General features: G+C 49.4%; 1 protein-coding gene across 20 annotated transcripts in view; it reads right to left on the reverse strand.

Moving 5' to 3' along the window:
* The window catches only part of LOC119373848 (protein-cysteine N-palmitoyltransferase HHAT), a 120,580-nt gene that overhangs the window by 42,985 nt on the left and 61,973 nt on the right, over positions 1–15,622 (reverse strand). For 2 of the 20 annotated variants that reach the window (XM_049410941.1, XM_049410934.1), the window contains exon 2: positions 1,966–2,057. The exons of 16 other annotated variants lie outside the window; for them this stretch is intronic. In XM_049410941.1, coding sequence (XP_049266898.1) covers positions 1,966–2,057 — 92 coding nt within the window. Of the gene's footprint in view, positions 1–1,965; positions 2,058–5,372; positions 5,495–5,840; positions 6,024–15,622 lie in introns of those variants that run through there. 2 more of the 20 variants (XM_037643917.2, XM_037643916.2) reach the window with 2 other exon arrangements.

Below are 15,622 nucleotides of genomic sequence, written 5' to 3' on the forward strand. Positions count from 1 at the left end.
TTTTTATCGAGACCTTACGCTTACACCCACGTCAAGCGTTAAGCAAGTGCACCGGACCGATTTCGCGTTTGTGTTATTCTCAGACAGTCGCACGGAAAGGTGTAGGGACGCTCACAGCATAGAAACGAACTCCTACGATTTGGTTTTTGAACTCATTGCATCGCACAGAAGTGCGGCGTAGCTTCAACGGTAGCTGCTCAAATGCGAATGAGGAAATACTTTAACGAACATCAGCGACACCTCTGTGACCCATTTGCTTATATTTTAAAATGATTTACGTGTCCTAGCTTGGGATAACGTGTATATCCTGTTAATGACATGCCTGAATTTTTTCTAAGCTATAGGAGTCTGCGACTACCAGGCGTGCAGTTGTTGACTGACCACCAAGGTCGCTTGGGCGCTCGATGCATTTCCCGGTAGTGATAAGTGATCTTGTTAATCTTTATCTTCAAAATTTGACGAACGTAAGGCTATTGAGCTGCTCACTTAAGCAAAAATCCGCGCAGAGTCTGATTTTGGAGTTCTATAAGTGATGCGTAAGCGCAGAGTTCTTTTGTTAGGTTGTTTTTCAGGGGCACCGGCACGGTGTCTTGCATCTTCTTTCCAGCACTCGTCAGTGTCTCGAACTGCCCCACGGCACGCGCGTCCTGCGACCACTAAAACGCGTGTCTGACATCAAATTTTCGCAAAGTTGCAATTTTCCGGATGCGCGCAATTCTCCTTGTCGGCTGTGCATGTCGTTCCACTTATCTATCGCGAGTGAACAAAACGACTTAGGTGTAGCGAGCATATACAAATGATACTTTTGTTTTCTCGTGTACCAGCATGATACGTTAGTAAAACTTACTCCGGTGAAGTGCACCCACTCAATATGTGCCCCGATATCCGCGCATATGCCGAAGCAGGCAGAACACGCGCCTGTCTTTTTCGGATGTGCAAGGTTGAGAGGCACGCATCCTCCACTTTTGTACTGAGGCAAGAAAAACAAATTAAATGTCGTCGCTTTACGTGCCAAAGCAATGATATGTTTATGAGGCTCGTCGTAATTGGGGACCAGGGTTAATTTTGAACACCTCATGTTCTCTAACGGCCACGTCGAGCGAGTGCTCCATTCGTGCCAAACCCAGCAAAAACACGCAAAGAAAGGTTGGTTTCAAAGTGTGACATAAAAAAGTGGAGAAAACCCTAGCCCTTGACTTAAATGTCTGGTATTGGCACTAGCACCTCACCATTCCTGTTCTCTGGTGCATTATTTGGGTTAACTCTTTCTTTCGCCGCACTGTCTTAGCGGATCTCGGAGGCCACGCAGAAAGGAGCGCGTGGTTGAGATCTGCTCCACCATGTGCCTCAACGATCCTGGCTGCTCACAATAAATCAGTCTGCTCTTTCACGGATCTCATTCAATGAGCTTTAATTTTGTCGTCACTTTTTAATGACCCTCCTTCTAAGTAAACCTGTTCTCCGATATGATAAGTACCCATGAAGACATCTTAACTTGTACCACAACAATTCGATTTCGTACAAGTTGTATTTTTTAATACGCAATTTTTGAGTATTCGGGAAACCGGAAGTAAGTGCTCGACCGGAAGTGCTTGGACGGGTGCAAGACTATCACTCGTTGCTAGTGTCATTAAAAAGACGACGCCCCTTCACCGCTCACCTATAGACTATGTTACGTAAGCCATATGGGCGCCGCCATCATGGGCTGTTAAACGAATGTTTTCTTATTTTTGTATCCCCTGACGCGAACTGATAAAGTCAGGAAACGCCGATTGCACGAGCCGAACAGTTTTCATGTGTATACGCCCACCGTAACACTGTTCGCTTAGTTGTTCAAGATAAAACACGGCAACGTTAACAGCCCAGCATGGCGGCACCGAAATCCGTCCGTAAAATTGCCTATAGAACAGTTTTTACGAAGAAAGCAAAAGATGTAAAATGTGAATGTCATTGGGTTTCACTTACTCTCTTCGTTGGTAGCGAACATCCCCAGGGCGTACGCTAATGCACCGAAAGCAAGCACCCAGTGGTACACCTTTCCTGGAGTCCATCTCCACCTTTAAGTTTGGTAAATTTCATCTTATCATCGCATGAACGCTCAGCCACCCGACTTGTGTATTGAAAATGAGCACACACATGAACGTTTGAACTAAACTATGCAGTACCACTCACGTGCGGCCACGCCGACGCAAAAGCGCATCGAGGTAAATCATGCACGAGCATGCATAAAACATATACAACCATACTGAGACCTACGTACGGACATAGGTAATAAAGGATGAGCACAAGCTGATACAAGTAGGCGGTGCATTCTCACGTACACATAAATAAACCCAAACGTTCACATACGCCCGAATATACACTTCCTCAAGCCGAGTTCCAGCGCTAGGGGGGAAGGATCCCCCTAACACTGAAACATCTGCTGTAAGAAATAAAGTAGTTCTTTGATTCTTTTTTGCGGCGTATATATCTCTCACACGTAAAACTGTCTCTAAAGAGACACGTTAACTCCCTTTCGGAGAGTCATGGGACGCATGAGTCTCCGAAAGAGAGTTAACAGTAGTGTAGCGAGAATTTTTTTTCGGGAAGGAGGGGCAGGTGGTTTCACCGTACTTTATGCATGTTTTACGGGCATTTGTATGCGTACATGCATATATCTACATGCAAAATTGAAGAATGTTGAAAGAGAGGAGGAGTTTGGACTCAACCAATGCCCCCCTCCTCCCCTCTCCCGGCTACGCAAGTGAGAGTTAAAGTGTCTCTTTAAAGAGATGCATATGTCTTAGTAGCGTCTGCTGTCGGGCTAGTTGGTACATAGGTTGTAGGGATAGGTTTTGCACGAAGCTTATCCTGCGAGGTGACTGGGAATAGACGCGACGTTCTCCACTGCCGCAGCAAACAAAGACGCTACGACCAGGTTCGTCGACTCTTCGACAAGGCACAGAAAAGGCACTTGAGGCAGGTTGTCAACAAACAACCAAAGATGCAGCACAGTACGACAGTCACGGGCTTGCAGGCTGTAAAGAGAACTCCACAAGACCGGTCGAGTACGCTTGCCAGCGGCGCTACGACTATCACACAAAGGGCAGCAGTCTAGCACACGAACGAGAGGCCGCCTGCTAGAGCAACGCGGCCACCTCTCGTGCATGCCTGAGAGCATCTCACGCGGGCAAGCGAGCGCCAGGCAGAAGCAAACTCATGGGGGAAGGTTGAATTCATGGGGGAAGCAAGAAGGGCTGGCAGAATAGCCACGGTAGCCATGTCGCCGAATAACGGCGGTTACCGGCGCTCGAGCCGCGCGGGGCCAGCACACGCTAGCTAGGAAACGAGGCGCCAAAGGGGAGGGTGCGCTCGATTCCCACATTCCCCTCTCTTAAAGACCGAGCCCAGCCCGTGAAAGACGCTGTCCGAGGCCAAATGGCAAGGTCAGCTCAGCCGCAAGGGGGCTGGACAACGGGGCGGTGTCCGAAAGGGTGGTGTCGTCCAGAAGGCCAGGAGAGCATAACGGTGCCGCACAGCACAAAGACGAAGCTGACGCACCCGTAGATGCAAGTTCGTGGTCGTCTTAGGTCACACAAAAGTTCCACGACAAGTTCCACCGCCAAGGAGAGTTGACTGCCGGGAGAAGGTCCGCAGCCCAGGAGGAACCCGGAAGACTGCACAAGGGCGGGCAGCCAGCCGGCTTGAAGTTCGCCGGTCAGGAGAGGTTGGCAGCCGGGAACGTGCGAGGCATGGCTTGAAGTTGCATGCGGCAGCCAGCCGCCGGAAGTTGCTGGGACGCGGCCCTCACAGGAACCGAGGGTTGCAACGTGGGCGTGTTGGTTACTCATTTGAAAGGCTTTTGGTGTAGCGCGAAAGGAAACACGGACGCGAGAAGGCACACAGGAACACCACACAGCGCTGTGTGGTGCTCCTGTGTGCCTTCTCGTGTCCGTGTTTCCTTTCGCGCTCCACCAAAAGCCTCAGAGGAACGGCATGCCGGAGCAGCAGGTAGCCAGGAACAGAAGGCGGAGCGACCACGCTGGGACTTGGGCCACAGCTTGAGTGGGCGGACCAGCCGCCCGCAGCCGAGGGCGGCTGCCGAAGCTGCCAGGTGGGTTAGGCAAGGTGGAGGTGGCTGCAGGGCAGAAGGCAGTAACGAGACCACAGCAGGAAGGACCAAAGAACAGCAGGCCAGCTGGTCAGGAACAGGCTGCTGGCACGGTAGAGCCAGGCGCCCGGAGACGACAGGGCGTTGCAGGAGTGGACAGAAACGCCCCCGGCATAGCCGGCTTGTCCGAAAGGGTGCCTGCCTCACAACACGTCAGAAGGTATTTTCGACCAAGAGGGCCTTCTACCACTTCCGGACGTGTGTCAGGGCGCCTTAGCGGTTATTCTCCATTCACTATCATGGTATAAAATAAAGTGCAGCTACCTGTTAGTGGGACAAAATTTGCTCAAGTGCGTTTCCGCAGGTTGTACCGGTGGCGTGACTTGGGGCCAGCCTTCACACGGTACGCTTGCCAGCGGCGCTACGACTGTCACACAAAGGGCAGCAGTCGAGCACACGAGCGAGAAGCCGCTTGTTAGAGCAGCGCGTCAACCTCTTCTGCAGGCCTGAGAGCATCTCACGCGGGAGAACCAGCGACAGACAGAAGCGAACTCATGGGGGAAGGGGGTTGTCACTGGCGGCCAATGAGGACAGGCGTTGCGCAGTGACGTAAGCTAGCGTGGTGGCGCGAGCATTCTCCGTACATGTCCGGACGCGTCGCTCGTGTGGGGAAGGCTGTCTCATGGCTTGCACCAAGCAAAAAGGCCTGGAGGCGTAGCCACGGTAGCCATGTCGCCCTATAACGGCGGTTCCCGGCGCTCGAGCCGCGCGGGACAGCACACGCTAGCTGGGAAACGAGGCGCCAAAGGGGAGGGGGCGCTCGATTCCCACAAGGTGAAGTTGAATTAACTGGCGCAAATACTCAGACAGGGACGAAGAACACAGGACGCGGACAAGCGCACTGTGCGCTTGTCCGCGTCACGTGTTCTTCGTCCCTGTCTGAGTATTTGCGCCAGTGAATTCGACGTCAGTGTTATATATGTGGCAAAGAAGAGCCAAAAGACTTTTTTCCCATCAGAGTTTAGATAGAACCAATTCATGCACATAATCACCCTAGCACAAGCCCTGGTGCGCGCACGCGTTTTCACAACACTCAAAGGACGCGCCAGCGCGCGCAGAAGCACGCGAACGCACGCGAGGGAATACGCATAAATATTCACACACAACAAAGGACCCACTCGCCCGCAGTCATTCAGCTATGCACGCGTACACACGGAACACTACCAGCACAAACCGAAACACAGGAATGTACATGGTCGTACATAGAACAACACAATCACACCTCACTCGCTGGTCGTCGTTTCCCACCACGTGGTGCTCGTTTCCCGAAGCGTGGACGGTTTCCTTCTTATTGTCGACCTTTGTATCAACCGGAATATGCGTGCCCATTTCAAGTATCTGAACTGAAACGTCTCACATAGGCTGCAAATTCGCTTCCTGCGCGATTATCACAATTCTCACGATTATCACGTACGCATGTACAGACGCACGCACGCACGCACGCACGCACGCACGCGCACACCCACATATGCATACACGCACACGCACGCACGCACGCGCACGCACACGCACACACACAGACACGCACACACAAAGAGACACAGGCACACAGACAGACAGATAAAGACATGACTCAACCGCACTTGAAACCGAAGTTCACGTTCATGATGGCCAGGACAGACGTGGTCAAAAGAGCGAAAAACCACACGTGACTTCCACGGAATCGGACCCCAGTCATAGGATATCCTACCTCTGAAATTCAGGTTCTCGCTTGCGGGTCACTTCATTCTTGTCGTTTATCTTCGCACCGGCCGAAACCGGCGAGATATCAGCCGTTGTCACCATATTGTCATTATAATCTTCGGCTTAACATCCAGTCCACACTGTTGTTCAGTGACGCTGCTCACAAAACTACCGACCCTACGTCGCATACACCGTGTTCTGGCATGCGTCAGCGTGTGAGGTCCGTCAGATATTAGGGTAATATAAAAAATTACAACGAGAACAAGAGCTGACGTTAAATTCCCAAGGCTTGAAATGTCGCAGAGAGAGCACGATCTTTCAATGGCCTTTGAGAGGGAGAGCGGTTTAGTTTGCCACGGGCTATGCGTACGATGCGCTCAGCAAATGTATAAAAATATGTTTCGACGCCTTTGTTCTCGGCAAGGCTCACTTGAGCACACACATAGAGAAGTTACATTAAAGTTGCGGTGTATTTCTCGCTCTTAGCTTCGTAGCTGTATACAAGCACGTTCTACGCTTGGAGGAGTTTGTATTTGGACTGCACATTCTTTCATATGCTCTCGCCGCCCTGTTTTAGAGGTCCGTAGCCTCGCAATAACCTCAGTTCTAATGCTATATAATGTCATTGTTGTTCTAGCACAATGGACGACTTTGTCCCTACTGAGATGAGAGAGAGAGAGAGAGAGAACTCTTTATTGAATTGCAGAGAATTTAGCCGGCGTGTGTATATTCGCTGACTTGCTACTCTGCGTGGGGAAGGGGATTGGGGACTGAAAGACACAAAGAGAGAGAGAGATATAGAAAAAAAAATATAAAAAGTTAAAACAGAATAAAAAAGAGGTAAAAACACAAACTGAGTTTTTAATGACTTTAATGACACCTTGAGAGCACGTAATGTCACTGTCAGCACTGAGATGAATATACACTTGGCACTGTGATGTACAGCCGCGGTCACGTCTGTATAGAGCGTGCGAGCAGCCGGTTTTTGCTCTGCGGGGCGACACCTTGAGGCAGTTTCGGGCTGTGACGTGGTCAGCCTGACTACTAGGCCGCGCATGGTTCTGACACACCACGTCAGAGCCCGCGACTGCCTCAAGGTGTCGCCGCGAAGAGCAAGAACCGGCTGCTCGCGCGCTCTACCCAGATGTGACCGCGGCTGTACGGCTCTTGGTTGCTCGTCATCGGTCTTGCCCAGACCGTCGCCGAGCCCCAAGGGATTCCGGCCGACGGTTAGGGAGAAGAATGTGGGCAGAGGCCAAAGCCTTCTCCCCCGTCATCCTCGAAGGATGCAAATAAATGTTATTTCTCCCTCTCTGCACTGAATATACAGTAGTGCGAAATTCTTTGGCGAGGTGTCAGCGTTTGAGTATTTCGAATGAGCTGTCGAAATATCTATCTATCCATCCATCCATCCATCCATCCATCCATCCATCCATCCATCCATCCATCCATCCATCCATCCATCCATCCATCCGTCCGTCCGTCCGTCCGTCCGTCCGTCCGTCCGTCCGTCCGTCCGTCCGTCCGTCCATCCATCCATCCATCCATCCATCCATCCATCCATCTGAAATATTCTTCAAGAGGTCTTGAGAAGCGTATTGTCTTTTTTCTCTATAAGGGCGGTGCTGCGAATCAACACTAAGGAAATGAGGATAAAGTTCCAGACAATGATATTTTGCGAATATCAAGACAGCTGCTTTTCTTTTTCTAAAAAAGCAGGTCCAACTGCCTTATGCCACCGCTGCTATTTTTCCACAGGCGGCTCAGAATGTCTCAGAAAAAATTGTCGATATTTTTCTGCGAATACGGCTGCGAGCGAAATCGTTCTCTGGTTTACTACATTCTTCACGCTAGGTCACGTCAGGAAAAAGTCGACGAACGTCATTCGCGACATTTTTAGAGGTCTGCGCAGCTACGAGTGTTGTTTATATCTCGCCATAAGCTCAGCATATGACCACTGAACTCTCGGATTTGGCTGAGTCACCTAGCCACGCTGTTCGATCGACACAAATTGGCAGGTGCAGGCCAAAACCATGTGCAACGATTTGGAGAAGGTCACGTGGGTACTTGTTGTTGTATATTAAGAATGAAGGATCAGAGGGTAGAAGAGAAACTTTATTGAGCTGCTCGTAGTTGCAGAGCCTCGAGCAGACTGCCCCGAGGGAGGCGGGGTCCTCGAGGAGGAGGAGGGCCGTTCCGTCGCTCACTTGTTTACAATGCATGGCGAGAGCGGCGTCCAGGGGAAACGTGACTCTACATGCCTTGAGTTCACGGCGGCTGCAATAGTACATAATTCACAGCCGCGCACATATGTAAACACGGAGAGGCCATGTGGTCTCTCACTACACACACTCACGTTGTTAAACATGCACACTTTGCCATTGCATATATGTGTGTGGCTTTTTAGTTCCCAACATCTTCCTCCCCCCTAAGACTAAAGGTGTCGTAATTCAGACGTTCAGGAAAACGTCTCGTGCGCGTACTACGCCTGAGAGCGTTCCCGTTTCCACTTTCTGTGTTGGGTGGCGATTCCGAGGGCTCCGTGTGTGAACGCGACGGCATCAAGCCTGGAGCTGACGGCGCCGTGCCGACCGTATGTGCTTCGTTTCGATTACCCGTCTGTGGGCAGCTTATATCGTCCCCGTGAAATGGGATATCGCCTGGCACGCAGCGGCTGCGCAAATGGTCCACGTGGCACAATCTTACTTGCCCCGAAACAAACACTAGGTATGTCATGGCGGACCTTTTGTTGACTATCTTTCCGGGAAACCACTTAACGGTTTCACCTCGAACGCTTCTTACGTAAACGAGATCCCCTTTTTCAAACTGTCTTGAGCGACCTCGGTGTTTGTCTGCGCTCTCCTTTATGTGCGTTGTTTCTTCGTTCATTTTTTGTGCAAGGTCTGGTTTGAGCATTCAGAGCCGCGTGCGCAGTTTCCTTCCGAGCACGACACGCTAGCCGCTGCGCCACTGAGGCCAATCCGCAGTTTCCTTCTCAAGAACAATTCAGCTGGCGTCTGCCCTGTGAATGTATGGGGAGTGGTTCTGTACCCAAACACGAAGTTATCCACTTGTATTGTTGTTTGCTGGTTTTTCTTTTGGTCACTCACTCCCTGCAGCAGAAGACTTCTCCAGCGTTTGTAGTGCTCTTTCTGCCGCCCCAGTTGATGTGGGTGGTAAGGAGGAGTTCGCGTGTGTTTCACACCGTTTGCTTTTAGAAAGTCCTCAAATTCTTGCGCTCTGAACTGAAGGCCATTGTCTGTAACAATTTTGTGTGGCAATCCATATGCAGCAAACATAGATCTCACTACATTGATTGTCTTTTGCGCTGTTGTGGAGTTCATGATTTTCACCTCTAGCTACTTCGAATTGGAGTCCACGGCAAGGAGAAATGATTTGCCATTTTTCTCTGCAAAATCTAAGTGTACTCTCTGCCACGCATTCTGACACCATCTCCATGGTTGCAATGGAGTGGACTGACCGAACGAAGCTATACTCTAGCAAATATCACACTTTCTAGTGATTTCCTCAATACTGCGATCAATAGCAGGCCACCAGACCATTGATCTAGCGACTGCCTTCATCTTAGTGACACCGATGGGCTCTTCGTGCAGCAGTCCAAGAACGTCACTTTGAAGTGAAGCGGGAATCACAGCTCTGTCATTCCACACTAAACAACCCACGTGCACACTCATTCCTAACTTCCTTACAAAGTACGGCTTTAGCTCGTCAGAAACTTTGTTTGGCCAACCACTCCATGTGAATTCACGTACAACGCGGAGGACTTCATCTCTGGCTGTCTCTAGCTCAACCACTTTAACTGTGACAGGAAGGTCTTGAATTGGTGAAATATAAAAAAAATCACAGCATGTCCACGTGGTGAATGATGATGAGTGGGGCGAAGCTCCGGAGGGAATCATCGCTAAACCGTGAATCTTCTCTGTAACGCCCCATCAATCATCATATAAAGAGTGAAAAACACTGTATGTATATTACAAACAAAAACTTTTTTTTTTAATTTGATGATGCTTGGCTTGCGTTGTCCCTTCATAACACCGGCTTTATGGTCCGTGAAATGAAGGGATAGCGGTTCATGTACGGGTTGCTATTGGAAATTTGAAAATACCAGGTCTATACACGTCCCTCGGATGGTCGTTCGTTTCATATGATCAAGGGACGTGCACGTTAGAGCATATTTGGCTGCCATATGTTGTATTAACCACTCATTGTTCTTTTCGGTAATATCGACATTCAGGTCACCAACTAACACAAATGGCCTATTCTTGTACTTGTCATAATTACACAATGCCGGGTCAACGAATGTCTTGATATTCCCACTCGACAAATTGGGTGCAATGTACATGGTCATGATGATGCATCCATCAAAATCGATGGCAGCATATTCACCGTTGTGGCTCTGTGCCGTTGGTAGTAGTTTCAGATCTTGTGCCTTTTCTCTTTGTTTGACGTATACGGCCACACCACCTGCAGGACGCTCTGCATCATCGATGCACACGACTAGAACGTATCCTTTGATATACGGTCTTTTGCCGTTCCACGTCTCGGTAAGACAGAGAACGTCCATCGCAGTAAGTATGGGGTCCCGTTCCACATCGTCTACAAGCTTGACAGAAAACCAGCTAGGCTTACGTGGTAGGCGGGAAACTACAGAAGGCAACAACAAGTAAAGAAAATATAAGAGAACGGCAATCTTTTGCCAAGACGCTCGACCGCTGCAAAGTTAACGGCTATGTCGTGGGTGGGTCTCTGTAGCCTTGTCTTCCATCCGGCGACTCCAAGCGAAAGAGAAAGCACGCCAAGATGGAGCCTCATGGCGCGTTACTTCTGAAATATTGTGTTCGGGAGTCGTTGAAAACACGAGACGTAGTAAATAAGAAAGAACGCCACACAGGCGAACACGCACGAGAGTCTTACTCGTCAACGTCGTCGTCTTCTTCTACTGCATACCAGAACGCGCGCTTCTCACGAACTCGAGGTGGCTACTACAAACAAACAAACAAACAAACAAACAAACAAACAAACAAACAAACAAACAAACAAACAAACAAACAAACAAACAAACAAACAAACAAACAAACAAACAAACGCAGGATCGACAGACCCACGGTATAAGGAGCTTCGCCCCTAAAAAATGCTTTCAGACTCTTCAGTAGTTTCAGGCAGAGGGAGCATCGACAAACCATCAGCGTTGCCAATCGTACGTCCTGCCTTATACGTGACCTGGTAACGGTAATTTGACAGTACGTGTAACCAACTGTGCACTTGCGCAGCAGCCACAGTGCTTGCTGGACGCTTAGGGTCAAAAAGAGCAGTCGGTTGCTGGTGATCCGTGAAAATTTTGAACTTGCGACCATACAAGTACTTGTGAAATTTCTTGATTCCAAAAATAATGGCAAGTCCCTCTTTCTCGATTTGCGCGTAATTGCGCTCAGTTTGGGTCATTGATCGAGACGCAAAGGCAACAGGTTTTTCATGACCATCAACCACATGAGACAGCACGGCCCCTAGGCCGTATGCAGACGCATCACATGTCAGACGCAAATCTTTTCTGACATCATAAATTTCCAATATCTGGTTATTAGACAGCAATTCTTTGCATTCTCTGAAACACTTGTCACACTGACTTCACCATTTCCATGCACTTTCTTTGCGTAGCAAGTTGTGTAATGGCTCAAGTAGAGTTGTCAGATTTGGCATGAACTTCGCATAGAAGTTAACAAGGCGAAAAAATGCTTTGAGCTGTGTAAGATCCTTTGGTTGTGGAGCATGCATGATAGCTTCCACCTTGTCTGGTGCTGGGTGCAACCCATTCTTGTCAATTACGTGTCCCAGATAGCGCACTTTTCTTTGAAAGAACGAGCATTTTTCTGCATTAACGCGGATTCCGTGATACCGTAGCTTCTTAAGCACTTTTTCGGTTCTTTCGTGGCACTCTTGCTTATCTTTTCCTGAAGTAAGTACATCATCTACGTAGCATGCAGTGCCAGGAATTCCTCGTAAAACATGGTCCATTAATACTCGGAAACTGCCGGAGTGCTTGCTACTCCGTACGGCAGTCTTTTAAGTCTAAAAAGACCCAAATGAGTGTTCACTGTCAATAGCTTTTGGGCATGTTCAAGTTGAAGTTGCAGGCAAGCCTTAGAGAGATCTAGAACTGTGAAATTTGCGCCTCCTACTGCGGATGCAAAGGTCTTCCGGTAAACGCAGTGGGTACTGATCCACCTCTATACGCGGATTTGCAGTAATTCTGTAGTCCCCACATATCCTAACAGAATTGTCTTTCTTTGGCACTATCACAAGAGGGGTCGCCCATTCACTGTGCTTGACTCGATATTCGATGTCAGCTCTCTCAAGGTCATGCAATTCTTTTTCAACTTGCTCCAACAAGGCGTATGGAACTGGCCTAGCCTTACAAAAAAGGGGTGACACATTCTCTTTCAGAACAATGCTCCCACTGAAGCCCTTGATTGTACCGTATCCTTTTGCAAACACTTCATGGTACTTTTTCAAAAGAGAAATTTCTGTCTGAACGTTCTATACAGGTACGACTTCTGACCAATATAACCTTGATTTTCGACAACCAGTTACGCCCAAAACCTGTTGGCATCCTCAAGCTCTATTCATGCTTGGCTATTACAAGCGGCAGCTCATGGTGCTGCATGCCATAGCTCACATCAACTTGCGCGGAACATTCCACATTTACAGGTGTTCTGTTGTATGGGACCAAGCGCACGTCAGTTGCGGACCACTCAGCATCGGGAAAACATTTTTCGAATTCGCTTTCCGACATTAGAGACACTGTTGATCCTGTATCAAGTTTCATTGGAACCTCTTTGCCATTTATGCGTAGCTTTACTATTAAAGGAGATGTCTGACCATCTCTCTGGTATGCCCTATTGCCAACAGCTTCGCTTCTATTGTGCTTTGGTCAATGCAATGCGTTTGTTTAGTTCGACACATTTTAGCAACATGGCCCTTTTTTGAACCTTTTAAACACTGACTCTGCAAAAATGGACATGCCCTAGCAAAATGCTCACCACCACACCTGAAACATTTTTCTTGTCCCTCGCGAGAAAGCCCTTCTTTCCGCGGCTTCCCTGGTTTACAGGTGGCAGTCCCCATTGTGGACGTTGTTTTGTTGTTGCTCGTTGGCTTCCGTTTAGGCGTCGGCGTGTTCTGCAAGTTGACGTCCGCCGGAGCTAGGATATTTTTCTTTGGTGTCGGTTCTTTGCGGTTTCCATGGCGGTGACGATGTTTCGAACTCGTTCCCATGTCGCCTCCTTGTTCGGTAACGACAACAGACGGCATCGGATGTCCTCGCTGCGAAGACCCGAAATTAGCCGATCTCTAAGACTTTCTTCAAGGAAGCTGCCGAACTCGCATGTTGCCGCTAGCTTCTTGAGCTCGACGACGAATTCTCCATTTGTTTCACTTTGGCCTTGATCCCTGCGATGTAACCTGTACCGTTCCGTGACTATGGATCTCCGTGGTGCGTAGTGCTCACGCAGCACTTTCGTGATATCAGCATACTTGGAGTTAGCAGGACTCTTAGGCAGCAGAAGGCTTCGTGGTGTCACGCAGGCTTTTTCACCTAGGACTGTTAAGAACACTTGCGCCTTCCTCAGCTCGTCGATGTTGTTAGCGCTTGCGAAGACCTCGAATCTTTCGATGTAGACTTCGATGCTTCCAGTGTCGGGACTGAACTCAGCAAGCCTTCCAACCGACGTCGTAACCACGCTGCGATCTTCTGATGCTGCTATTCGGTCTGCCAATGTTGCCATGATTGATCAGTCTAGTTTCACCATAGCAAGATGTTAACACTTGTCTTGTGATTCAATAATAATAATAATATATGGGGTTTAACGTCCCAAAACCACGATGTGATTGTGAGAGACGCCGTAGTGGAGGGCTCCGGAAATTTCGACCACCTGGGGTTCTTTAACGTGACCTAAATCTAAGTACACGGGCCTCAAACATTTTCGCCTCCATCGAAAATGCAGCCGCCGCGGCCGGGATTCGATCCCGCGACCTTCAGGTCAGCAGTCGAGTGCCATAAGCACTGGACCACCGTGGCGGGGCGTGATTCAATCGGAGATAGTATCTTCGGTCCCATAGGATATACCATCTGAGATCCCATCCTCGTCGACTAAACTGTTGTATATCAAGAACGCAGGATCAGAGGGTGGAAGAGAAACTTGCATTGAGCTGCTCGTAGTTACAGAGCCTCCAGCAGACTGCCCAAAGGGAGGCGGGGTCCTCGAGGAGGGGGAGGGCCGTTCCGTCGCTCACTTGTTTACAATGCATGGCGAGAGCGTCGTCCAGGGGAAACGTGACTCTACATGTCTTGAGTTCACGGCGGCTGCAATAGTGCATAATTTACAGCCGCGCACAGATGTAAACACGGAGAGGCCATGTGGTCTCTCACTATACACACTCACGTTGTTGAACACGCACGCTTTGCCGTTGCTTATATGTGTGTGGCTTTTTAGTTCCCAAAACTTGTACCACTTGATTCGCTGGCCGTGCTGAGCTCAAGGTCATCGCGCAGCAAGGCTCAATCGCCTGAAGCCTCGAATGTCGGTACCATGTTAATGTCGTTAAGAGAGGGAGAAAGAGGAGAACGAGAGGGAGATAGAGAATGCAGGAAGGCAGGGAAGTTAACTAAACTATGCCGAGTTTGGTAGCCTACGTATGAGGAGGGGAAAACCACCAGCGCACACAGACAGACGCGCGCGCGCGCGCGCGCGCGCACACACACACACACACACACACACACACACACACACACACACACACACACACACACACACACACACACACACACACACACACACACACACACACACACACACACACACACACACACACACACACACACACGCGCGCTATGCAGCGTATCACAGGTGCTTGCTCAATTCTCTTCTCTTCAAAAACTGTAGGAGGTCTCGTGTGGCTTTCTGGGTTGATGAGCTGTGAGGCAAGGCTTTCGAGACTCTTCTTGCAGTAAAAGACCGATAGTCTCCTCAGGGTAAACTGTACTGTCGGGCCAAGTTGGTCGAAATGGAGACGTGGCCAAGGTTCCATACAGCGGCTAGGGGATGCTGCTCGATGCTGTCTCTGTCACCAAAGAGCTGCTTGGGTATATCGACAGCATCATCAAAACAAGACTCAGATGCCGGCAATCCCGTGGCTGCAGCTGCGGCTTCTCCAGCGAAATATCGTCATAAGTAAAAGAAAATTTACAGCCAGTTCCACGCCTGTGCAATCTGAGTAAACAGCGCAGCTGGCAAGCAAGAGCCACCACTTCGAGTTTCAGTAGTTTCACCGTTTTGTGATCTTTTTAACACGAAAGTATTTTATGCCGTGGTTCACCAAGTACATCTGTTACGGATATGACGTTGATAAAATGGGCGCCAACGGGAGAAAAAAAACCAAGAGAAAGATCCGCCGCTGGGAGTCGAACCCACGACCCTGCGGCCCCTAAGGTAAGCGCCCAACGCTCTACCAACTAAGCTACCTTCTTTTTTTTCTTTATTGTCTAAGCTTCGCAGATGCCGGACACGTCACGAACGCGCCTCATATCTTTCACACGTTCTCTCTCGCATGGTGCTCTCTGTTGGCGGTGTAAGTAGACGGGCCGGTGCCGCCGTCTGTGAGAGGTGAAAAGAAGTGTAATGCGTCACGATCAACACTTACTAGCGCTTACTCCGAGATTACATGCGATATCGGAGGTCATGGTTAAAGCGTCTCGATACCAGCGAGAGACAC

This window comes from Rhipicephalus sanguineus, chromosome 11, assembly GCF_013339695.2.
Source record: "Rhipicephalus sanguineus isolate Rsan-2018 chromosome 11, BIME_Rsan_1.4, whole genome shotgun sequence".
NCBI lineage: Eukaryota > Metazoa > Arthropoda > Arachnida > Ixodida > Ixodidae > Rhipicephalus > Rhipicephalus sanguineus.